Raw genomic sequence first — 26,039 nt, 5'->3', positions numbered from 1 at the left:
AGTTATTGTTATTATATTACACAACCCCTGCAATATATACAAGCCTACGTGCAAAATTTCAGCTCTGTAGCTCTTACGGTCTAGGAGGAGTTTGCGTTGATCCAGACGGACGGGCGGACGGACGGACGGACGGACATGGCTAGTTGAACTCGTCTCGTCGTGCTGATCAAGAATATATATACTTTGTATGGTCGGAGATGCTTCGTTCTATGCGTTGCACACTTCTAACCAAAATTAATATACTCTTTTTGCAAGGGTATAATTAAAGAATAATCATAAAATATATATATACGTATTGGTCAACTTGTACATCCACCGCATAGTCTATCGGTTTACCGTAGCCGTCTTTACATAGTATCCTAACTAATATACTAGCAATGGGCGTTCATTGGATAAACCATCGTCGCAAAGCCGAGTTGGAAGTCCTTTGTGACGAATTCGGATTGGACACCGGTGGGCTAGTTGAGGACCTAAGAAATCGTTTCCGCGAGTTCGCCTCAAGGGAGGATCATCATCCCGAGGTATTGAGTCGACTTGCCGAAGTCGAAGCCCAATTTTGCACCGGGGACAGGAAATTAAATGTAAAACCGCAGTCTAGCGGATCTACCGATCCTATCTATTTCATAGAGCAAATAGAGACTCGAGCCGCGACGTACCGTTTGAGTTTGGAGACACTGCCTCCGATGATAGCCATCCTATTGACCGGACGGGCCGAAAGCTGGAGGCAAACCAGCGGGTATCCGGAGATGACATGGGTCGATTTCAAGTACGAATTTTTAGAGTTCTTTCTATCCCCACGCTATTTTGAGAAACTAGAGGATAGCATACGCGCTCGAATGCTCGAACCATACAAGGAGTATCTAGTAGACCTTCGATTAATGATGAAGAGAGCTCATTACACGACGGCGCCCCTTATGACTAAGTAACGGATGTCTCCGGTAACAAACCCCGTAGCCCCGACGAGCGCGTCCGACGAAGCTTGTACATGAGAATCAACTGAACGCTACCCAAAATCAAAAGAAATACTACGACCTGAAACTACGCGACTGGCGTCCAAGCATCGGCAGCATGGTCATGCTCAAGCAACATGTGTTGTTGAGGACTACAGAGCCCCCGCCACCGCTGACTATGGGTCCGAGTCCAATTCGCCGTCTCCCCGTGTATCGGACACCCCTCTGTCCCGCTCACACCGGACACAACTCCGCGGCCCGTGTGTGATATTCTGGAGAGACGTCAATCTCCAGAAGTCGTGGAAGCAGCAATGCCGAACACCCCTCTGCGTCCCGTGTATGAGCCTATAAGCCCCCCAGCGAACACAGGTGTTCGCCTGACGACCGTCAGGGTCAGTGAAATTCGATCTAACAACGCAGACGAAGAGATGCCCCTAGACCTCTCCGGGCCCCGTCCTCGACCATCGCTCGCCACAGCAAACGACGCCGCTACTCCGCCAACTCACACCAGCCCTGGACCAACGTCGCGAGGCCCTTTGCGCCGAGCTACGGCAATTTATGTGCCGGAGGCCAGCCCTGCGGCCCCCCAATTGAGGGGGCTCGTCGACACCCCCGATAGATGAGTACCCGCCGAAGTCAGAGATCGGGTGGCTGTACTTCATTATGGTGGACCCCGTAGGAAGCACAGTTTGCTCATGTGGGCGGACGACCGACTGTTCCGCATCGAGGTTAAGGTATACGGGCGAGTCACTGTCCATTTCAGCCGTTCAAAATAAGGACACCGTGGGACGAGTCACATTACCTAAGTAATCCAGACTACGCCCATGTACGGCCCCTTTTCTTTATTACTTTTTACTTGATACGCCTATGGAGGGCACATTAAATATTCCAACATCAAAACTAACTGTAGTTCTTTTTCCTGATAGTCAATACTTACGATCGACGCCTCCCTCTCTTTCCAGTCTTGATATGGCTGCAGTGTCGACGCGTCGCGGAGAGAATAACCTCCCGACAGCGGACGCTGCGCTGCATGCCGACGCTAAAGAGACCATGAAGAAATCGAAAGTGAAAGAGAGAGACGGCGATCATGACGCGTGCCAAAGCACAAGACGCATCGTATGTTTTCACAGTTAGGACATAAGTAGGCAGAGCAAGGGTGGGTTTGAACAGAGAGCTAGAATTAGGAAAAAATCACTTCGACAGTGACCACAAGAGTGTCAAGTTAAACAAAGTGAAACAACCAGCAGCAAGGAAAAAAAACCTATAGAAAATCATCAAGTGGGATACAAGGAGCAGCAGGTGAGCCCATTTCCTAAGATCCTGTTTGCTTGAGTGCGGTAGGGACCCAAAATTATAAAAGATGTTTAGGGTTAGTTAGTTATCAATAAACTCTGTACTATTATCACTTAACCCACACAGCATTATTTCTTTATTTGTTACTAAATTTATGCCTACCCTTTCCCTTCCCTTTTCCTTGGCCACTAAACTTTGTGAGTGGAGCCGAAGGATCAGCGGACTTCGGCAGGATGAGTTATTCTCCTGCAGACGAAGTCAGTCGCTGATCCCAAGGCTCAGTCACTCAAGGTGAAGAGGCACGGATCTTGGCCAAGCGGGCTTCGCTTGGCAGACAAGATCAGTCGTTGCTGCTCCTCTTGGACTCTCCTCTTACCCCTTTCCCTTCCCTTTTCTCCCTTTATGTGGTCCCCATCTCATACCATAATACTCTTCAAGGTCTTCAGATCAAATAAATGTTCTGTAGACGGGACTCTGGAGACTGAGAACTGTACCCCAGCCAGAGCTTCCCTACAACTTGGATTTGTATATATTAAGATTTCTTATATTATTTGTTTAAGATCATTGGAGTTTCTACCCACTGTATTTACATTAAAATGTTTTAAAAGCTTCTGTTACATGGCTCATGAAGAGCTTCTAACTCGTGAAACAGAAACATAAAAATTACTTTTTTATTGAATTCGAAGAGGAGAAAACTTAATTTCCCTACTCCACTCCATATGCTATTGACCATTGGAGTTTTGTACCATCTGCACCAAGGCAGATCAAACAGTGGCGACAGTAACATAAAAACTTAAAAGACTATTTAAATTCGTTTACTCGTTCATTTCATTGCAATTATAACTTGCTACATTTTTTTCGCTAAGGGCCCGAAATGTCTCCACAAGTTGAAACGCAGCTCTTACCTCTTAGACAACATCGGAATCAACTGCAATCTAATATTGAAAGTTTAAGTACTAGAATCGATCTTGAATATGATCCTATTATATTAGATTGTCAGTCTCGAATTGTTGAGTCCTATTTTAAACACGCATTACAAGTTCTAATCAATATTGAGATGCTAGATCCAGCAGACGCGAATCGGGCAGAGATAGGATATCTTTTTAACGACACAATCGCAATCATATTATGGCACATCGGAGCAAGTGAAACGGAAAAAACAGAAGAACATAGTTTCTTAAATTCATCGGCTTATCTTGGTGGATATCATAATCGGCATCCATCGCTCAAATTACTTGAATACGACGGTTCAGCTCTCCGCGAATCATTATTGTCTCTTGGGTCTGAAGCTGATGTTTTAAACGCAGTACTTATTCATATTGTTAAGTCAAAAATTTGAATTAGAATCCAAACAAGCATATGATCGGGTTCAAGAATACGATGAATTACCAGACTGGGACGACTGTTATCAAATACTCAGTCGACATTGTCAGTATTTGGAAGGGTATCTGCGAAAACGACAAGAGGAAAGACCCGTCAGGGACAAAATTCATGGTACATCGAAAGTATTTGTTGCAGCCCAAAGCAGATGTATGTAATGTTATTCAACTGAGCATAGGTTTGCATTCTGTCCAGTTTTTATTTCGCTACCTTTTAATGAGCGATTTAAGATGGTTAAGACAGCGTTATTTTGTTTAAATTGCCTCAATAAGGGTCATCCAGCCTTAAAGTATCCTACATTGAATAGATGTCGGCAGCGTGGATGTTTACATTACACAAACATGCATAAGGATTCAAACGTCCATGGACCTTCGGACCTCGTCATCAAAACATTGGCAACATCGATGTTGACTCGTCAAGCTTAGCGGGGATTGCTTTCCAACAGCAACAGTTCTAATTCAAGACTGCTATAATATTGGTTTGGTTGGCTTAGTATTAGTTTAATTTTTAATAAAAGCACAGTAATCTTTTTTTATTGTTTTATGATTGATTTTATTTTATTAGATTTTAATTCTCGATTTTCACACGACCATTAATTATTAGGCCTTTTATAATGTTATTTTTGCAGGTCGTCGCGCCCCCTCAAAATTACATTATATTAATTTTCAAAAAAAAACAAATTCAAATAATAATTCAATTACTGTGACTGGTGCGTGTACTCTGGGAGGTATTACAATATGATCTGGCATTCAGCATTAAGATTGGAAAACCCAGAAAACCAATCAGATCATTTATATCATTTAAACAAAACAAACATTATTTTCATTTCAAAAAGTTACGTTAAACATTACTTAAAAAAATTAACTTCCGTTTAGTTTATGAGTGTCTTCTCAAAGCTGTCCCATCTTGCCTCTCAGCTCCATGAACCTTCCAGTAGATAATGGTTTTGTAAAAATATCAGCCAGTTGATTTTCTGTGGGAATATACTCAATAGAAATAAGATTATTTTCTACTTGCTCTCTGGCAAAATGATATTTAATGTCTATGTGCTTTGACCGCTTATGACATGATGAACTACTTGCTATGCTTATACAACCCTGGTTATCTTCAAATATTTTTATAGGTTTGTCTAGTTTAATATAAATACTTTTTGAAAGAGACTTCAGCCATAAGACTTCTCTTACAGCTTCAAACAAGGCCATATACTCTGCTTCAGTAGATGATGCCGCTACTGAATTCTGCCTTTTTGTATTCCAACAATTAAGATTTGAATTAAACATTTGAAAAAGATAACCTGTTATGCCTTTTCTATCAGTTTCATTCCCACCCCAATCGGAATCAACATAGCCAACGAAAACATCAAACAACAAAATCAATATTTTATTTAAAAAATTTGTTTCATGTCAATGTTTCCTTTGAGGTACCTCAGAACCCTTTTTAAACCTTTCCAAAGTTCTATATTATTTTCATTAGTATATCTACTTAGAATATTGACGGCTGTTGCAATATCCGGACAAGTACAAAGCATTATGTACATTAAACTTCCAATCAAATTTCGACAAGGAGCATCGTATGTGTCGTCTGAGTTTAACATTTCATAATTTAGTTTACTTGGAAGTGGATTATTTACAGATTTACTTTCCTCCATATTAAATTTAGTTAAAACCCTTTTTATATAAGCAGATTGGCTTAACAATATCTGATCTTGGCATATTTCAATGTTCATTCCAATAAAGTGTCGTATTTCCCCAAGATCTGTCATTCTAAACTTTGTCATAAGGTATTGTTTGAAACTGCTCATTATTTTTAAGTCTGATGTTGCTATTACTAAATCATCCAAAATTCTTATTTATATTGCCTTGATCTTGAACATATATACACGGATCAACAGGAGAATTCTTAAATTCACATTCCTTTAGGCTTGCTCAAACACTTCAAACCAGCACCTTGCTGCTTGTTTGAGCCCATAAATTGCTTTATTCAATTTACATACACTTCCATCATTGCAAATAATTCCCTTAGGGAATTTCATGTATATTTCTTCTTTTAGCATAACATTTAGAAATGCCGTTTTAACATCCATATGATGTACCTTAAAGTTATATTGGACAGCAATAGATAACACAAGTCGAAGACTAGGAATTCTAGCAACAGGAGCGAATGTTTCATCGTAATCTATTTGATATTTTTGTGTAAAACCGCGTGCAACTAATCTTGCCTTACATCTAGCTGGATTTCCCATTTCATCATGTTTTAAAGTAAATACCCACTTACTATCTACGTTATTCTTATTTTCAGGTCTTGTAACAATATTCCAAGTATTGTTTAAGTCATGAGCGGATAATTCTACTTTAACAGCTTCTTCCCATAAATCCTTATCACTTCGAATTTTTATTTCTTCGAATGAATGAGGGGCTTTGTCAAAAATTGTGTGAACATTGAAAAGATAATTATTAGAACTTAATTCATCTTCGTCATAGGAAATAAAGTGGTTTATTTTTCAATCTTTCGCTTTTTCTAGTTGCATCATTGATAACTCTATTTGAGTCTTCACAAGGCTATTTGTCATCCTTACTTTCATTCGGGAAACTGTCTTTATAATTGTCCTTACTCTCATTCAGGAAACTGTCTTTATTATTGTCCTTACTCTCATTCAGGATCTCTGGTACGCAACATTCCATACTCTCATTCTGGAAATTCACCTTTTCATTATCCTTACTCTCGTTCAGGATATTCGGCGCACAACATTCCATACTCTCATTCTGGAAATTCACTTTTTCATTATCCTTACTTTCGTTCAGGATACTTGGTACACAACATTCCATACTCTCATTCTGGAAATTATCTTCTATATTTTCCTTACTCTCTTTCGGGAATTCAATGTTTACTTCATCCTTACTATCATTCAGAATGTTACTTTAAACAGCTCTTGAGTATACCATATTTGTCTCATCGACTACCACATCTCTAGCAACAATGAATTTCTTATTTTCAATATCCCATAACTTATAGCCGTTAGGTTCATATCCCACAAAAATACTTTTGAACGATTTATTGTCGAATTTCCGTTTTCTAATTTTATTGTGTACGTATACAGTTGAACCAAATACTTTTAAATACTTTAAAACTGGCTTTCTATTATGCCACATCTCGTATGGCGTTGCTGCACGGTCTCCAAGTGACCTAGTTGGAATTCTATTTATTATATATGTTGCTGTCAGAACAGCTTCACCCCAAAAATATTTTTCCAACTTTGCACCATTGACCAACTTTCAGGTTGAAGTGCGCTTCACCCTTTGCCACAAAGTCCTTAAACAATTTAAACATATCCGGCACCTCAGACCAATACGATAAAGAAGAACTTGAACAAAAAATTGATAGTCTATCAGCAGATAGCGCCCAAAATAATGAACTTAATCATATCATTGAAGCAGTCAACAAAAATATAGAACTCCTAAATAATCTTACTATTCAACAGGATGCAGACAAAAAATTAAATATACCAATGTTCAACTTAGAGCATTTTACAGAATACATAGAAGACATAGAGCTGGGAATGCAGTTGACAAGACTAGGAATATTTAATCCAAAACTTTTAAACCATCAAGAAATATTTAACATAAATACAGAAAAACTTTTAAACATAAAAACATCTACTTGGTTAAAATCAGACACAAATGAAATATAAATAATTTCGCATATACCTAGACAAATATCTAAAACATCGCTATTCAAAATTATATCATATCCAGATGAAAATAATAACACTTTAACAGAAAATATTCAAGAAACTTACTATATTCAAAATAATAAAATTTATGCAAAATCAACCAAAAAACCCGAGGGCCGGGGCTAACTTCGACCGCGTCAAAGTTTGTATACCCTTGCAACTTTTATGGTAACTCTTTCCTTACCTATTAGCCATCAATGTGGAAGAACGTTTTATCTAAAAAAGACTTATGTTTGCGAAAGAATGGCCTACAATCATAGGAAATAACGAAGATATTGATCAAAGTCACTGTTTTCCACCGATCGTTCCTATGGGAGCTATATGATATAGTCACCCGATCTTTATCAAATTTAGCACAGTCATTAACAGATATATCAAACTAACAAATGTTTAATTTGAAAGCAATCGCATCAAAAGTGACGAAGTTATTTACAAGAGTCACTGTTGTCGACCGATCGTTCCTATGGGAGCTAACAATTATGTTTTTTTTTTTTTTTTTTTTTAATTTTTTTTTTTTTTTTTTTTTTTTAAAAAAAAAAAAAATATTTTATTTATTAAAAATAATTTTTTTTTTTTTTTTTGTTTTTTTTTTTGGTGTTTTATTTTTTGTTTTTTCGTTCTATTTTAAATATAAAATATATTATTTTTTAATTATAAAAAAGGTTTTTTTTTTTTTGATCAAGAAGGGGGGGGGGGGGGGGGGAGGGAGGAAGGGGTTTTTTTTTTTTTTTTTTTTTTTTTTTTTTTAAAAAAAATTTTTTTTTTTTTGTTGGGAGTTTTTTTTTTTTTTTTGTTTAAAAATTTTTTAACAAAATTAAAATACCTTTTTTTTAAGGGTAAAAAAAATTTTTTTTAGTTTCCAATTATTTACAAGTACATGTTAAATGCTCATGTATATACCGAAACCGGTATTGTAGTATCGATTGTTAGTAATAAGTATCGATTGTTAGTAATAAGTATCGAGAAATAAGTATCGATTGTCAGTAATAAGTATCGATTGTTAGCGATAAGTCCTCGATAGGTTGAGAGACGGCGTCTCTCTTCTCTTCCGGCGACGCAACGAGCAAGTTGCATCTGCGCAGAAAAACCAAAGATAAAATCCAAGAAATACCAATTAATCGTTATCTTTTTTTCCCAATAAATAGGTGTTTACAACTCAGAAGTGGGATGACCACCCGAAAGGATACATATTTCGGGACACGGCGCGCCACACGTTCCACATCTAGGACGGCCGCCTCCACGCCCACCGCTGCTGGTGCACCCACTGCTGTGACTACCGCTGCAGTACCGACGGCCACAGGAGCCGCCGCTGCTGCGCCTGCCGCTGCAGTACCGAGAGCCGCTGTGCCAACTGCCGCCACACTCGCCCCTGCCGGGCCAACTGCTGCTATACTCGCCCATGCCGGGCCAACTGCTGACATGCTCGCCTCCGCCGGGCCAACTGCTGCTATACGAGCCCCTGCTGGGCTAACTGATGCCACCTCCGCCCCTGCCGGGCCAACTGCTGCTCTACTCGCCCCTGCCGGGCCAACTGCTGACATGCTCGCCTCCGCCGGGCCAACTGCTGCTATACGAGCCCCTGCTGGGCTAACTGATGCCACCTCCGCCCCTGCTGGGCCAACCGCTGCGACACTCGCCCCTGCCGGGCCAACTGCTGATATGCTCGCCCCTGCCGGGCCCGCCGCTGCTGGGCCAACCGCCGCCATACGCCCCTGCTGGCAACCGCGCCCCTGCTGGGCCAACTGCTGCTATGCCCCTGCTGGCTAACCCACCTCCGCCCCTGCTGGGCCAACCGCTGCCACACTCGCCCCTGCTGGGCCAGCTGCTGACATGCTCGCCCCTGCCGGGCCGCCGCTGCTGGGCCAACCGCCGCCATACGAGCCCCTGCTGGGCTAACTGATGCCACCTCCGCCCCCTGCTGGGCCAACCGCTGCGACACTCGCCCCTGCCGGGCCAACCGCTGACATCTCGCCCCTGCCGGGCCCGCCGCTGCTGGGCCAACCGCCGCCATACGAGCCCCTGCTGGGCTAACTGATGCCACCTCCGCCCCTGCCGGGCCAACTGCTGCTATACTCGCCCCTGCCGGGCCAACTGCTGACATGCTCGCCTCCGCCGGGCCAACTGCTGCTATACGAGCCCCTGCTGGGCTAATTGATGCCACCTCCGCCCCTGCTGGGCCAACCGCTGCGACACTCGCCCCTGCCGGGCCCGCCGCTGCTGGGCCAACCGCCGCCATACGAGCCCCTGCTGGGCTAACTGATGCCCCATTCGCACCTGCCGGGCCCGCCGCCGCCGCAACCGCCCCTGCTGGGCCAACTGCTGCCATACTCGCCCATGTTGGGCCAACTGCTGACATATTCGCCCCTGCCGGGCCAACTGCTGCTATACGAGCCCCTGTTGGGCTAACTGATGCCCCATTCGCCCCTGCCGGGCCCGCCGCTGCCGCAACCGCCCCTGCTGGGCCAACCGCTGCCACACCTCGCCCCTGCTGGGCCAACCGCTGCCATACTCGCCCCTGCCCCCGCTGCTGCCGTCATTCGCCCTGCTGCACCCCTGCCACCACTCGCCCCTGCCGGCCCGCCGCTGCTGGCCTCTGCCCCTGCCACTGCTGTGCGCCGCCGCCGCTGCTGTGCCACACCACCGCTGCCGCTGCTGTGCCCGCCGCCTCTGCACCCGCTGCCACTGCTGTACCCGCTGCCGCTGCTGTGCCCCCGCCACCGCACTGCTGTGCCCGCTGCCGCTGCGTGCCCGCCGCCTCTGCACCCACTGCCGCCCTGTGCTCGCTGCCGCCGCTGCTGTGCCCACCACCGCTGCCGCTGCTGTGCCCGCCGCCTCTGCACCCGCTGCCACTGCTGTACCCGCTGCCGCTGCTGTGCCCGCCGCCTCTGCACCCGCTGCCACTGCTGTGCCCGCTGCCGCTGCTGTGCCCACCGCCGCTGCCGCTGCTGTGCCCGCCGCCTCTGCACCCGCTGCCGCCGCTGTGGCCCGCTGCCGCCGCTGCTGTGCCCACCACCGCTGCCGCTGCTGTGCCCGCCGCCTCTGCACCCGCTGCCGCCGCTGCTGCCCACCACCGCTGCCGCCTGCTGTGCCCGCCGCCTCTGCACCCGCTGCCACTGCTGTGCCCGCTGCCGCTGCTGTGCCCGCCGCCGCTGCCTGCCCGCCGCCTCTGCCCCGCTGCCACTGCTGTGCCCGCTGCCGCTGCTGTGCCCGCCGCCTCTGCCCGCTGCCACTGCGCTGCACCAGCCGCTTGCCCGCCGCCGCCGCTGTCTGTGCCCGCCGCCTCTGCGCCCGCTGCCACTGCTGTACCAGCCGCCGTCGCCGCCTCTGCGCCCGCTGCCACTGCTGTGCCCGCCGCCGCTGCCACATCCACTGTGCCTGCGGATGCTGTGCCCTCCGACTATGTGTCTGCCATGCGGGCTGCGGCCTCGCTCGCCGCCCCCGCCACTGGTCCCGACGCGGACCCATGGGAGGAGATGCCCGCTTTAGTGCCCTCCGTATCGACTGCCGCGGCCGCCATCACACCGGCCACTTCCGCCTCCCCCAGCCTGGATGAGCAACTGGGGACGCTGCAGAAACAACATGAGTTGCTACAGCTACAGCATCAAATCCTCAAACTGCAGCAGGGGATTGACGAATTCCAAGCACCGAGACAGCAAGTCAGCGACGTGAGTGTCATTGAGAGCATGGTGGCTCGATTTTCAGCGGATACCGCATACGATGTGAAGAAATGGCTGAACGATCTGGAAGACGCATTTGAAATTCTGCAGTTGAACGACCGCCTACGGTTGGTCGCATGCCGTCGTATGCTGGAAGGTACGGCGGCGGTGCTGCTGCGCACGGTATCGGTGCACAGCTACGAAGAATTGAAGGCAATCCTCTTGCGAGAATTTGGACGCTCGTGTAGCATCGAGGAAGTGTACCACGCTCTGCGTGGCCGGCGCATCAAGGCAGGCGAGGGATGTTTAAGATTCGCAATCGAGATGCAGGAGATTGCCATGAATGCTCCGATTCCGGAGAACGAGCTGGTCGACCTGATCATTGATGGATTGCGGGACAACTCTACTCGAGTCGGCATGCTGTACTCAGCTCGGACAATGGCTGAACTGAAGCCCCTACTGGAACGCTACGAGCGCCTCCGTATGCAGGCCGCTGCCTCCAGACAAAGCAATAGTGTGAAGGCGCAGCCAACAACAACTGCCGTGGCGCCTGGAAACAAATCGTCAGGCACCGTCACGAGTGAGACCAGATGCTTCAACTGCTCAGGATGGGGGCATTACAAGAGTCAATGCCCAAAACCAATGAGACCTCCGAATTCATGTTTCAAGTGTGGCATAGTGGGCCACAGCTACAAAAACCCAATGCCACCAATATCACTGCTGCCGCCGCCGCTGATGAAGCGGGAAATCGACTAGACCATTTACAACTGGTGAGTGTTGCTTTTGTTTGTGATGAAGTGCAAGATAGGAGATTTATAGATATGTTTGCTCTCCTTGATTCGGGCAGTCCAAAGAGTTTTATCCGTCAATCTGAAGTCCCCTCCAACTGCCGTCTTAGCCCCCGTACATTGAACTGCCGTGGTTTAGGAAATAGCCAACTTCTGTCCTTAGGCCAAGTCCAGTGTAGGGTTCGCCTCCGCAACACACATACAATACATACGTTTGAAGTCCTGACGAACCAAGCAACCGAACTGCCGATGATTATAGGTAGAGATCTTCTGTATAAAATTAATATTAGACTCTGTAAACTGAAAGAACTGAAATATGGAAAAGAATCGTTGATACTCATGAATAAACCGACTGAATGTATAAATCCAAATCTTACTGCTGTTCTGAAGTCCTTTGACATATTTATGGAAGAGAGAGTGATACTGCCGTATGATAGGAATGAGATTGTATCTGCCGAATTGTTGTCTGATTCTCCCCTTCCGAAAACTTCTGCTGTACCTTCGGAAACATTGAACGATGCACTTATGGCGATAAATGCCATTGAGCTCCCTGCTGTCAGTGAATTAGACTTTGATATAGAGCCCGCGTTACGGGAAGAGCAAACCGCAGCCCTTAAGTCTATTATTTCCACTTCGTATGTACAAGTTGATCCAGATTTAATCAAGCCCACGAACTATGAGATGAAAATAGAACTGACTAGCCAAACTCCGATTTTCTGCCGCCCCCGCCGTCTGTCGCACCACGAACGCATCGAGGTGCGTGAGATTTGTGACGATCTCTTGAAAGCTGGCATTATTCGCCACAGTAGTTCCCACCTGCGATTGTCCCTGTACGCAAAAGACAATACCAAGAAGTGTGTAGATTACGCCCGTTGAAAAAATTACAGTTCAGATCATTTTCCGATTCCTCTGATAGATATTCATTAACATTGTCAAATCATTCTTCACTATTTACTAAAACGGTTTCACCATTAAAATGCACAACTAAAAATATACTCCTAACCCCATGGCCAGTTTAAATAGCATGCCCTTCGGACTTTGTAATGGCCCTTCCGTGTTCGCTAGATTCGTTTATTTTGTCCTTAAGGAATTTATAAACCGAGGTCAACTGGTGATATATATGGACGACATTCTAGTCGCGTCGCATGACTTTGAAACCCACCTTGAGATTCTGAAGGAAATATTGTATGTGTTAAGAGTGAACGGGCTTTGCCTGAAGCTGACGAAATGCCGTTTTGCGTATAGGGAACTAGAGTACTTGGGCTACTTAGCCAATTCCGCCGGTATCACGCCTAAACCAGCTCATATTCAGGCGATACGGGATTTGCCCATTCCAAGGGATAGCAAGGAACTAGAGCGTTGCCTAGGCCTATTCTCATACTTCCGCCGATTTGTATCAGGTTTCGCTAAGATTGCGTGTCCGCTGTCCCGATTGTTAAGAAAAGATACCCCTTATGTCTTCTCCGATGAATGCCTTGAAGCTTTCCGAACACTGAAGTTGAAATTGATCGAATCCCCCGTGTTATCTATTTACAACCCGAAGTCTGAAACAGAGTTACACTGCGATGCTAGTTCAATTGGTTTCGGAGCAGTGCTCCTCCAGAAACAAACAGACGGTAAATTACACCCAGTGTCCTACTTCTCTAAGATGGCCTCCGCCGCTGAATCGAAACTACACAGTTATGAGCTAGAGACGTTAGCTATAGTGTATTCCTTGAAACGTTTTGAGACATACCTTAAGTTCATCCCGTTCAAAATCGTGACCGATTGTAATTCCCTTGCGCTGACACTGAGAAATGGTGGACATTCCGCCAAGATTGCTCGCTGGGCCCTGCTGTTGGAAAACTATAACTACACGATTGTACACCGCTCGGGGGTTGGTATGCCCCATGCTGATGCTCTAAGCAGAATAGAAACTGCCGCATACGTTGACGATATAAACCTCGACTTCCAACTGCAGTTAACCCAGAACCGGGACCCTGAGATTGTCAAACTCCGAGATGAGTTAGAGAAATATGAGATAGCGGATTTCGAACTGCGAGATGGAGTAGTGTACCGCCTGTCCTCGACGAGTGTACCCCAACTTTATGTCCCTTCCGAAATGATAAATCATGTCATACGAGTAGTGCACGAGAAGCTTGGCCATATGGCCACGGAGAAATGTTGTGCACAGATCAAGAAGCATTACTGGTTCCCGTGTATGAAGTCTTATGTTAACAATTACATTAAAAATTGCCTCAAGTGTATCTACTACTCCGCGTCCGCTTCGGACCACCGTGTTACGCTACATAGTATTCCGAAAGTGCCCCTTCCGTTTGATACCGTCCATATTGACCATTTGGGCCCCCTTCCGTCCATACGTTCTAAGAAAAAGTATCTTCTGGTTGTCATTGACGCTTTCACCAAATTTGTGAAGCTGTACCCTGCCGCCACGACGAATTCACGTGAAGTATGCCAGACATTAGAATCTCAGTATTTCGCAAATTACAGTAGACCCCGCCGAATCATCAGCGATCGAGGTACCTGCTTTACTTCCTCCGAGTTTGAAGAATTTCTGAAGGCCAATAATATAATTCATGTGCTGAATGCCACTGCCTCACCCCGGGCCAACGGCCAAGTCGAGCGGGTTAACCGCGTGTTGGGCCCCATGTTGGGTAAACTGACGGAACCTGTGGACCATGCAGATTGGGTCCAACAACTGCCGAACATAGAGTTTGCATTGAATAACTCCGTCCACTCCACAACCAAATTTGCCGCTTCCGTACTTCTATTCGGTGTTGAACAACGAGGTGTGGTAGTAGACGAACTAACCGAACGGTTGGGTGAGAGAACGGAGGAGGTCGATGCCTCAGAGGTAGACGTCCGGAGATTAGCCTTCCGTAACATTGTTAAGTCCCAAGAATATAATTCGGAATATTATTCGAAGCATCACCTCCCTGCCGTTAGTTTTGAGGAGGGGGATTTCGTAGTTATTAAGAATGTGGATACTTCGGCAGGCACAAACAAAAAGCTTATCAGGCGGTATCGTGGTCCGTATGTGGTTCATAAAAAACTTCCGAATGACCGATATGTAATCCGGGATGTAGAGGGCTCCCAAATCACCCAACTACCATATGATGGGGTCCTAGAAGCCTCCAAATTAAAGCTATGGGTTGCCCCTGATCAAGATTGCACTTCTGATAGCCAAACAAAGGCGACACCAGCCACTTAAGATTCTTATTTACCCCCCTTCGTTGTTAACCATTGGAATCGAGGTCGATTCCTCGTCAGGACGGCCGAGTTGTAAGATTCCAATTATCTACAAAGTCTGTTAAATGCTCATGTATATACCGAAACCGGTATTGTAGTATCGATTGTTAGTAATAAGTATCGATTGTTAGTAATAAGTATCGATTGTTAGTAATAAGTATCGATTGTTAGCGATAAGTCCTCGATAGGTTGAGAGACGGCGTCTCTCCTTCTCTTCCGGCGACGCAACGAGCAAGTTGCATCTGCGCAGAAAAACCAAAGATAAAATCCAAAAAAAAAAAATTAATTTTAATAATTTAAAACAAAATAATAGTTTTTAAATTTATATAAATTTTTTTTTTTTTTTTTTTTTTTTTTTTTTATTTTAATAATTTATTTTTTATTTTAAAATAAAAAAATAAAAAAATAAAAAAAAAAATATAAAAAAATAACAAAAAAAAAAAAAAAAGAACAGAAGACAAAAAAAAAAATTTTTTTTTTTTTTTTTTTTTTAACAAAAAATATTATTTTATTTCTTTTAAAAAAATAATAAAAAATTATTTTTATAATTTTTTTTTTAATTATAAAAAAAAAAAAAAATTTTTAAAAGTGGGAGGGAAAATAAATGTGTTTAAAAAAAAGCACGTAGGAGGCAACTGTTCACCAATAGCGAAGGAAAAACATTTGTCATTGGCACCCAGCATGGACTCGAAATTCTACAAAACAACTAAGTCAAGTCCCAATAAATAGAGCAGAGCAGCTCAACGAACCAGCTATATCAGTTAGCGAAGCACCAGCATCATGCTTAGATGCCAGTCACAGTAGTATTCAACCGGAACCGCAATTACCTAGATCAATGCCTAATCAGCGAAGAGCAAGACCCAATCGTGGTAATAATACTCGTCCTAATCGAGAGATCGATTATACGGTCATACAAAATATGATAGAACAAACAGTTTCTCGTATAGTATCGTCGTTACCTATGAATTTAGGGCAGCGAGAAGTCCCATTAGACACGGTCCAAACCCGATCTCTGATCAGTTCGGCCTGCCCTACAACTGTTCAAAATGCAAAAATTGCAAATGTAATGCAGAACTGGAATTTACGTTTTGACGGATCTACGGAAGGTCTAGGAGTAGAAAAATTTATTTATAGAGTAAAAGCCCTAACGGAGGAAACTCTTGATAGTGATTTAATTGATGTGTGTAAACACATTTATATATTATTTGGAGGAAAAGCCCGCGAGTGGTATTGGAGATATCACAAGCAAGTCCCTCGAATCGTATTGAGCGAGTTTTGTTCAGCTGTTCCTCAGCAATATAAATTCTATCGATCAGATTTTATGAGCAAAGAAATGATTCGTGCGAGGAAGCAAAAAGCTGGAGAATCTTTTGTTTGTTTTTACGATGAGATAGCTTCTTTGATTGACAAGTTCGGTATAAAGTTGGAGGAAGAGGAGCTGATTAAAATTTTACAAAATAACCTGTTGCCAGAGATACGACAAAAGTTACTATATCAATCCATCGCATCAATAGGTCACCTTCGTAGATTAGTACAGATGCAAGAAAATCTAACACAAGAGCTCAGCCCTCAAGCAAAAGTAATTTCAAACGCCAAAGCGAATAGACGCAGACAAGTTTTTGAAATTCAAGAAGAGGAAACCGAAGATAATAAAATAGTTTCAGACCCAGATGAAGAATATGAAGTTGCCGCTGTGCAAGGGAAGTTCGTTTGTTGGAATTCTCGAGAAGCCGGTCACACAATGCAAAAACTGTCTAGAGGAACGCACCATTTTTTGTTATGATTGTGGCACGGCCAATGTTTACAAGCCTCAATGTCAAGTTTGTATAAAAAGGTTAGCGGAAAACCGACCTAAGGGTATCCAGACAACGTCGGATGCTCCCGCAAAAAAACTCGGAAAACGTTCAACAAAGTGTCAACATTGTAAATCATAAAGTAAACGTACAAAAGTCTCTCAAACTCCCACTAAAATTTTTGTCATATCCTGAGCGTTTACAACTTACCTTACTGTTAAAGACAGAATTTTCAGATCAGACCAACCCTTGTCTAAACGCACGTTAAGACTAAGGAAATATTATGATAACGCAAGACAAACCAGAAACTTTTTGTTGCAACAATTTTTAGAAACGACAACGATAAAAGGAGCTATGCAGAAGTCTCATTTCTTATGTTCACGGAATTAGGTTTATTGGATACCGGTGCCAGCATTAAACAGATTTTTCACATTTTCCACAATTTGTAAAAACTAAAGGTCAAGTGCGCACAGCGGACGGAAACGGCCAAAATGTGATTGGTATGTTAGAAGTGATAGTACGGTACGGTAGATTGGAAAGAATGTTGAAATTATTTGTAATTCACACTTTGAAGAAAAGATTAATATTAGGTCATGACTTTTGGAAATTTTCGAACTTGCCCCGTCTAAAATTAGTTCGATCGAGATTAATTCTGAAAAGACTGACCCTAGTTCTTATTCTCTCACGTATTCGCAAATTAGCCAGCTTGAAGCCGTCAAGCAAATGTTTCCCAATGCAAGTCATCATCTTGGAGTACGTCCTTAATAAAACATCATATCGATATTGGCGAAGCCAAACCGGTAAAACTAAAAACGCTATTAGACCCGCTGTTGAAAAATTAATATACACAGAAATCAATCGTATGATTCAACTAGGAGTTATCGAACCAGCTGTTAGCGCCTGAAGCTCTCCTATTCGACCAGTGATAAAGCCCAATAAAGTGCGACTGTGCTTAGACGCTCGCAAGTTAAATGCAGTCACAATTAAGGACGCTTATCTTTTGCCCAGCATTGACAGTATTTTTTCAAGATTACCCAAGACAAATATTATTTCCAAAATCGATTTAAAGGATTCCTATTGGCAAATAGAATTAACGGAAGCATCCAAACCTTTTACTGCATTTACAGTACCAGGGAGACCGTTATATCAATTCAAAGTTATGCCTGTCGGCCTTCGTCTAATGGATGAAGTAGTCCCTGCTGACCTTTGCCATTGTGTTTTTTGCCATTTAGATGATCTGTGTATAATTTCAGAGGATTTCTCATCTCATCTTTCTTTGTTAGCATACTTGCTAACATTCTCGCGGAGCAATTTCGGAAAGCTAATCTGTCCATTAACATAGAGAAAAGTCAGTTTTGTGTTCTTTGTTCTTCGCGATCCGTCAAAGATTGAATGTGTTAAAAATTGGCCACCACCTAGGAATTTGAAACAAACTAGAGGATTTCTTTATACCGAATTTTGCCGATCTCACTTATCCTATAACGGAACTGTTGTCAACAAAAAGATATTTCGTTTGGACTCCGGAAGCTCAACCTTCTATAAATAAGTTGAAGGATCTATTAACTTCTGCCCCTATTCTATAAAACCCGGACTTTAATAAGAAATTTTTCTTACATTGTGATGCCAGCGATTATGGTATTGGCGCTGTACTTGTCCAATTATCCTACTCAGAGGATGAGAAACCTATTGCTTTCATGTCTAAAAAGTTAAGTCGTGCCCAACGCATTTATAGTGTTACTGAACGCGAATGTTTAGCTGTTATACTGGCTATCGAAAAATTTAGGTGTTATTTGGAATTACAAGAATTTGAAGTAGTTACTGATCAATCTAGTTTATTGTGGCTAATGCGTCAACAAAATGTTTCTGGGAGATTAGCTCGATGCATTTTTCGCTTACAACAATTTAAGTTTAATATGTCGCATAGGAAAGGAAAAGAACACTTGATTCCTGAAGCGTTATCAAGATTGCCCAACCTTTCGATAGAGGGAATAGAAATGGGTCCGATTATAGATCTGGACTCTGAAGCATTTTTGGACAATAGTTAATGTATCTGAAGAAGAAAATCACCGAAAATCCAGACAAATTCCCAGATATCAAAACTGTAAATAAACATTTGCTAATGGAGATTCTTATCTTATGTTCTAAAACAAGCTCACGATAGCCAAACCTCTTCACATTCAGGTATGCAGAAAACTATTGACAAGATACGTAGAACTCTTTTTTGGCCTGGTATGCACAGTGGTTTTTTTTAAAGTTTTTTTTGGCATAAAGTAAATTTTTTTTTTTTTGTATTTTAAAATTTTGTTAATTTTTATTTTTTAAACATTCTAGTTAGACAAAAAAATATTTAACTTTTAACATTTGACGCAATAGTTTTCTGTTAGGGCGCTGTTAGAGTCAGCTGTTTATATACCACATGTTTTGTAGGAAATTGGCGGCAAAAGTTTGGCAACTTTAATTGTTTGTTTTGGCGAAAGTTTACACAAAAGTAAAAAGATTTAATATGGAAAACGGTTGTCCAGGTATTGAAAACTATAGTTTATTTATAGTTGTATCGTTTTTATATGTTTCTGTTTAGTTGTACCGTGTTTTGTAAATGTGTATTTTCAGAATGAACTTACCAAGCGTAGTTGTGTTTCGTGGATCAGTACTTTTGTATGGCAAAGCGTTGCAAAAGGTTTTATATGCAGAGTTATTAACAAATTTGTACAGATTAATATGAAACTAATCTTTTTTGTCCGAATCCACACGTTTTCGATCAAATTTAATTTTTCTAGTACAATATGAGTTTAGTCGTGCTAATCTGGTGGACATTTGGAGCAACAACAATCGCTCAGTCGACGCAGTACAACAACATATATTGGCAAATATTGCACAAAAACACTTAGATGAGGAGAACATAAGTTTAATAAATGAAAAAGTTAAAGCCTTTGTAAATTACATTCGTGAGCACCTGCCGAAGTGTAATTGAACTCTTGAAAGATTTAAGATAAAACACTCGGAATGGCTTGCCAAAAGCTTATTCATTGACATCACTGGTCAATATGCCTTAACAAATAAAATGGGTCGCCCAAAATGTGATTACGAAAGCGCTGGTCCACGTCTAAAAAGAAAATTAGCCGCCGAAATTTCTGAAGAGAATAACAATTCATCTCCCTTACTCATACATGCAGTCACAGTTTCAGCTAAAAAATCAAATGAAAAGAATTTGGCTATTGTTTTAAAAGCAGCTGAGAATTGTGGGTATATATTGATATAAAAAAAAACTTTTTACGGATAAACCAAAACAAATGTCACCCGACAGTGCTCTTGCTTTTATATTGGAAAACGGATTCACAAAAAGCCAGTACATAAATATCCAAAGAAATTCAAAGATTTACGGTTGTGATATATACCCGGCATATCCGGCCGTTCTTAATTCTAGATTAAAATATAGGCCACAAGGAATTGAATATTTGGAAAATAAAGCACACAAGAACCACTTATAAAAATACCTTCGGCAAATAATGAAGTGGATTCGTCCGACGAGGAAGATGAAGGTGAGCCAGAATAAAGTAAACTTAATTAAAAATTTGTTAAACTGATCTATTCTTTTAAATATATTTACTTAAATTTCATATCTTTATAATTATTACTTTTTTCTTTTTTAAAATAAAAAATAAAAAAAAGTATTTTATGCAACATTTACCAATATCGGCCAGATCGGTTATATGGCAGCTATATGAAATAATGCCCCAAATCATATAAAACTTGGTAGGTCATCTAAGGAGCGTAAAATATTCATACAATCCAAATTTCAATGTAATAGCTTTAAATTTAGATTTTATGCCAAAAAAAACTTTAAAAAAACCACTGTGGTATGGTAAAGGATGTGCTTGACCATATTCGTCAATGTGACACTTGTAAGGAGTCCAAAGCACCAAATTATACGCTTAGACCACCTATGGGACAGCATATTCCAACTTGTAGACCTTCTCAACGTCCGTATATTGATTTACTTGGTTCTTACCCTCGTAGCAAAAATGGGTTCGTCGGTATATTAATTGTTCTTGACCATTTTAGTAAATATCATTGGTGACAACCTCTAAAAAAGTTTCGCTCTGAGGATATACAAGAATTTTTGTTAAAACAGATATTTCATTGTTTTGAAGTACCGGAAATCATCGTTAGTGATAATGGTGTTCAATTTAAGGAAAATTCGTTTAATTCTTTTCTTACTGAACTAGTCATTAAACGTCGTATACCGCTTTATATTCTCCGCAAAGCAACGCAGCTGAGCGTGTTAATCGTTCTTTGTTAGCTGCGATCCGTTCGTATTTAAAAAATCAGGATCAAGCGCTTTGGGATCAAAATTTAACGAGTATATCTTGCGCATTGCGATCATCGTTGCATCAATCTTTAGGTTGCTCACCCTTTAAAGTTTTGTTCGGACTGGACATGGTTACTCATGGTTCAGATTATAAACTTTTAAAGGAATTAAAAAGAGCCCATAACACCGCTCAATCAGACTGACCAGTTAAACCTTTTGCGACAGGATATAAGCGAAAACATTAAGGAAGCATATGATCGAAATGTAGCACAGTAAAATCTTGGCAGTAAGTCTGTCTCTTTTAAAGAAGGCCAAGAAGTTTTTCGCAGAAACTTCGCGTTAAGCAAATTCTCTCAGAACTTTAATGCTAAATTAGCCCCTAAGTTCATAAAATGTCGAATCAAAATGAAGTTTGGAAACTGCTTTTATTTCACGCCAAGGATATACGTAACCAATTCCCACTAATATGCTGCCTAACGTTGCATATTATCGGGTGGTGTAGCGTGCGCCAGTTTAAACTTTCAAATTTTTAAACTTAACGACTTTACGCTCCACTTTGCCAATAGCGTTCAATCAATAAATAAAAATATTGGTATCGATCAATCTATAAACGCATAATATGGGGATAGCGATATGTGATCTATTGTTTTTCTTGAGGTGGCAACGCGCATCATTTTTTTTGCTTGGCTTCATTTCATTTTAAAACTTAGGAGAAAAAGTTGTGGAAAAAAAAACTGTAGCCCAAATCTTTTCAATTACCCATTTCTGGTGCACGTGCATCCGAATTTCTGGTTGTCGTTGCCTTCTGGAATTCGCATTCGGACATTGAAAAGACACCGCCAACTAACCACCGGCAGTGCCACAACGTTTCTAAGTTAGGGCTTACGGTGCGGCCAAAGTGTCTCATTTCCCGAAAGGTGTCCTAACCTTCGGTGATCCGGATTTTTTTGTACGGCAAGGTTTTACCTTTAAAAGTGGCCTACCTTCTGCCGCTGCTGACCCAGACAAAGCTTGTCTTTTAGCCAAATTCTGGGTACTGCTTGCTGTTGCCCGATTTAGCGCATTCCATGTGACCACCTCGAATTTTTTTTAATTTAACGTTTTGAACGAAATCTTTAAGTGCAGATATTTTTCCTTTCTGATCACACTGTTCGTGACTTGGGGGTTTGTATGGGAGCTATATGATAGAGTGGTCCACTAATCGGTTCTCCTACCACAGCGACAATAAATCAATCGATAACCGAAAGAAGGCGGTAGGTGAATTGCAGCAGATTGAGATCCTCTGGTTCCGTAGCTCTTGCGGGGTAGAGGGGCTTGGTTGCTGAATCTTTAATTATAATTTTATTAGGATCTCTACTGAAACTAACTTTAAATGAAAATCGAATGACTGGCAGAAAATACTTACGAACACAGTAAAGAATTCATATAAAAAAAAAAAAACGGAAGAAATGAAGGTGTGTTCTTTTGTTCACAAGCTAGCGGTTACTGAGGTCAAGATGTAGATGGACCTTGTCAGTTCTATACCCTCCCAACCATGAATCTTTGTTGTTATTTGTAAAGATTCCCAAAAAAAAAGTGATCGATATCAACTCATCTACTCATGTTACTACTAAAATTAATTATAAAGCTTAAGCAATCATATTCAAATTCATTATAATTTCAGATAGAAGCAATTCTTGTTTTACACAATAAATTTTAAAGAAATATATACAGACTAATTTTAAACAGCTGGTGTGGTATGACTCAACATTTTGAGATTCCGAACTTTCAGACTTGCAAAACAATGGAACTCAAAGTAAATTAAACTATTGAACAAGAGGGACTAAACTAGTGGTATAAAAAGAGAGCTTACTAGTTACACATTATTAATTATTGTACACGGTTACGGAATAGAAAAATATAGAAGGAATATTGTTTTTTTTTTAATTCGTTAGAGTTATTTTAATTAATTAGTTATTTTTAAGCGGCACAAATTTACTCATTAATTTTCATTTCTCTTCAAGTTATTATTATTTACATTATTTACGGAAATCTATATATATTTTTTTTTTTTTTGGTTAGTCACAAAACGCTGAAACAGAAATTACATCAACAAATCAGAGTATCAATTGACTACCAACTCCCATAGTTCACAAAAACTTGGTTGAAAGTCGATGAATTGATACCGCTTAATACACTAGGCACTTACCCCATAGTTTATTCGCTGAAAGGCCTTCCATCGATGCACTGTGGGAGGTTGTTTATATGATGATTTCTCCTTCGCGCTTTAGGACCACCATTAAAATCCGTTCTCTTACTTTGATTTTACATTTACTCTATTTTACTTTACTCTCGATTGAAATATTTAATATAACCTTAACGATACTTTATTTGATTCAATATTTGACTTATGTACATTCTCTCTTATTTTTTTATTTTTTTTTTTTTGGTTAACTTGATTAGGACTGGAAATTTAAAATAAGATCAGAAAGGAAAAATATCTGCACTTACAGATTTCGTTCAAAACGATGTTGAATTAAAATAAATTCGAGGTGGTCACATGGAATGCGCTAAATCGGGCAACAGCAAGCAGTACCCAGAATTTGGCTAAAAGACAAGCTTTGTCTGGGTCAGCAGCGGCAGAAGGTAGGCCACTTTTAAAGGTAAAACCTTGCCGTACAAAAAATCCGGATCACCGAAGGTTAGGACACCTTTCGGGAAATGAGACACTTTGGCCGCACCGTAAGCCCTAACTTAGAAACGTTGTGGCACTGCCGGTGGTTAGTTGGCGGTGTCTTTTTCAATGTCCGAATGCGAATTCCAGAAGGCAACGACAACCAGAAATTCGGATGCACGTGCACCAGAAATGAGTAATTGAAAAGATTTGGGCTACAGTTTTTTCCACAACTTTTCTCCTTAAGTTTTAAAATGAAATGAAGCCTAGCAAAAAAAATGATGCGCGTTGCCACCTCAAGAAAAACGATAGATCACATATCGCTATCCCCATGTTATGCGTTTATAGATTGATCGATACCAATATTTTTATTTATTGATTGAACGCTATTGGCAAAGTGGAGCGTAAAGTCGTTAAGTTTAAAAATTTGAAAGTTTAAACTGGCGCACGCTACGCCACCCGATAATATGCAACGTTAGGCAGCATATTAGTGGGAATTAGTTACGTATATCCTTGGCGTGAAATAAAAGCAGTTTCCAAACTTCATTTTGATTCGACATTTTATGAACTTAGGGGCTAATTTAGCATTAAAAGTTCTGAGAGAATTTACTTAACGCGAAGTTTCTGCGAAAAACTTCTTGGCCTTCTTTAAAAGAGACAGACTTACTGCCAAGATTTTACTGTGCTACATTTCGATCATATGCTTTCTTAATGTTTTCGCTTATATCCTGTCGCAAAAGGTTTAACTGGTCAGTCTGATTGAGCGGTGATATGGCTCTTTTAATTCCTTTAAAAGTTTATAATCTGAACCATGAGTAACCATGTCCAGTCCGAACAAAACTTTAAAGGGTGAGCAACCTAAAGATTGATGCAACGATGATCGCAATGCGCAAGATATACTCGTTAAATGTTGATCCCAAAGCGCTTGATCCTGATTTTTTAAATACGAACGGATCGCAGCTAACAAAGAACGATTAACACGCTCAGCTGCGTTGCTTTGCGGAGAATATAAAGCGGTATACGACGTTTAATGACTAGTTCAGTAAGAAAAGAATTAAACGAATTTTCCTTAAATTGAACACCATTATCACTAACGATGATTTCCGGTACTCCAAAACAATGAAATATCTGTTTTAACAAAAATTCTTGTATATCCTCAGAGCGAAACTTTTTTAGAGGTTGTAACCAATGATATTTACTGAAATGGTCAAGAACAATTAATAAACCAACGAACCCATTTTGCTACTAGGGTAAGAACCAAGTAAATCAATATACAGACGTTGAAAAGGTCTAAAAGTTGGAATATGCTGTCCCATAGGTGGTCTAAGCGTATAATTTGGTGCTTTGGACTCCTTACAAGTGTCACATTGACGAATATGGTCAGCACATCCTTACCATACCACAGTGGTTTTTTAAGTTTTTTTGGCATAAAATCTAAATTTAAAGCTATTACATTGAAATTTGGATTGTATGAATATTTTACGCTCCTATAGATGACCTACCAAGTTTTATATGATTTGGGGCATTATTTCATATAGCTGCCATATAACCGATCTGGCCGATATTGGTAAATGTTGCATAAAATACTTTTTTTATTTTTATTTTAAAAAAGAAAAAAGTAATAATTATAAAGATATGAAATTTAAGTAAATATATTTAAAAAGAATAGATCAGTTTAACAAATTTTTAATTAAGTTTACTTTATTCTGGCTCACCTTCATCTTCCTCGTCGGACGAATCCACTTCATTATTTGCCGAAGGTATTTTTATAAGTGGTTCTTGTGTGCTTTATTTTCCAAATATTCAATTCCTTGTGGCCTATATTTTAATCTAGAATTAAGAACGGCCGGATATACCGGGTATATATCACAACCGTAAATCTTTGAATTTCTTTGGATATTTATGTACTGGCTTTTTGTGAATCCGTTTCCAATATAAAAGCAAGAGCACTGTCGGGTGACATTTGTTTTGGTTTATCCGTAAAAGTTTTTTTTTTATATCAATATATACCCACAATTCTCAGCTGCTTTTAAAACAATAGCCAAATTCTTTTTCATTTGATTTTTTAGCTGAAACTGTGACTGCATGTATGAGTAAGGGAGATGGTGTTATTCTCTTCAGAAATTTCGGCGGCTAATTTTCTTTTAGACGTGGACCAGCGCTTTCTTAATCACATTTTGGGCGACCCATTTTATTTGTTAGAAGCATATTGACCAGTGATGTCAATGAATAAGCTTT

General features: G+C 41.1%; 1 protein-coding gene across 1 annotated transcript; it reads left to right on the top strand.

The window, feature by feature from the left end:
* The first annotated feature begins 377 nt into the window (after positions 1 to 377).
* Positions 378 to 12,168, top strand: LOC137586170 (uncharacterized). The gene is made up of 4 exons (XM_068302153.1): positions 378 to 863; positions 955 to 1,210; positions 10,597 to 11,779; positions 11,857 to 12,168. The coding sequence occupies exons 1-3, from the start codon at positions 378 to 380 to the stop codon at positions 11,763 to 11,765; spliced, it is 1,911 nt and encodes a 636-aa protein (XP_068158254.1). The 3' UTR covers positions 11,766 to 11,779; positions 11,857 to 12,168.
* Positions 12,169 to 26,039: the final 13,871 nt, after the last annotated feature.

Source organism: Drosophila tropicalis, unplaced genomic scaffold (assembly GCF_018151085.1).
Source record: "Drosophila tropicalis isolate 14030-0801.00 unplaced genomic scaffold, ASM1815108v1 contig_916, whole genome shotgun sequence".
In the NCBI taxonomy this organism is placed as follows: Eukaryota; Metazoa; Arthropoda; class Insecta; order Diptera; family Drosophilidae; genus Drosophila; species Drosophila tropicalis.
The sequence above is the reverse complement of the archived record's forward strand: the minus strand, read 5'-3'. Positions and strand labels throughout refer to the sequence as shown.

Excerpts from the sequence above, each read along its gene's own strand:
- LOC137586170 (XM_068302153.1), top strand. The coding sequence starts at position 378 with ATGGGCGTTCATTGGATAAACCATCGTCGCAAAGCCGAGTTGGAAGTC. Across the intron at positions 864-954 it reads AACCATACAAGGAGTATCTA|CCCCGACGAGCGCGTCCGAC; the intron begins GTAGACCTTCGA and ends CAAACCCCGTAG. Across the intron at positions 1,211-10,596 it reads CGGACACAACTCCGCGGCCC|CCGCTTGCCCGCCGCCGCCG; the intron begins GTGTGTGATATT and ends GCGCTGCACCAG.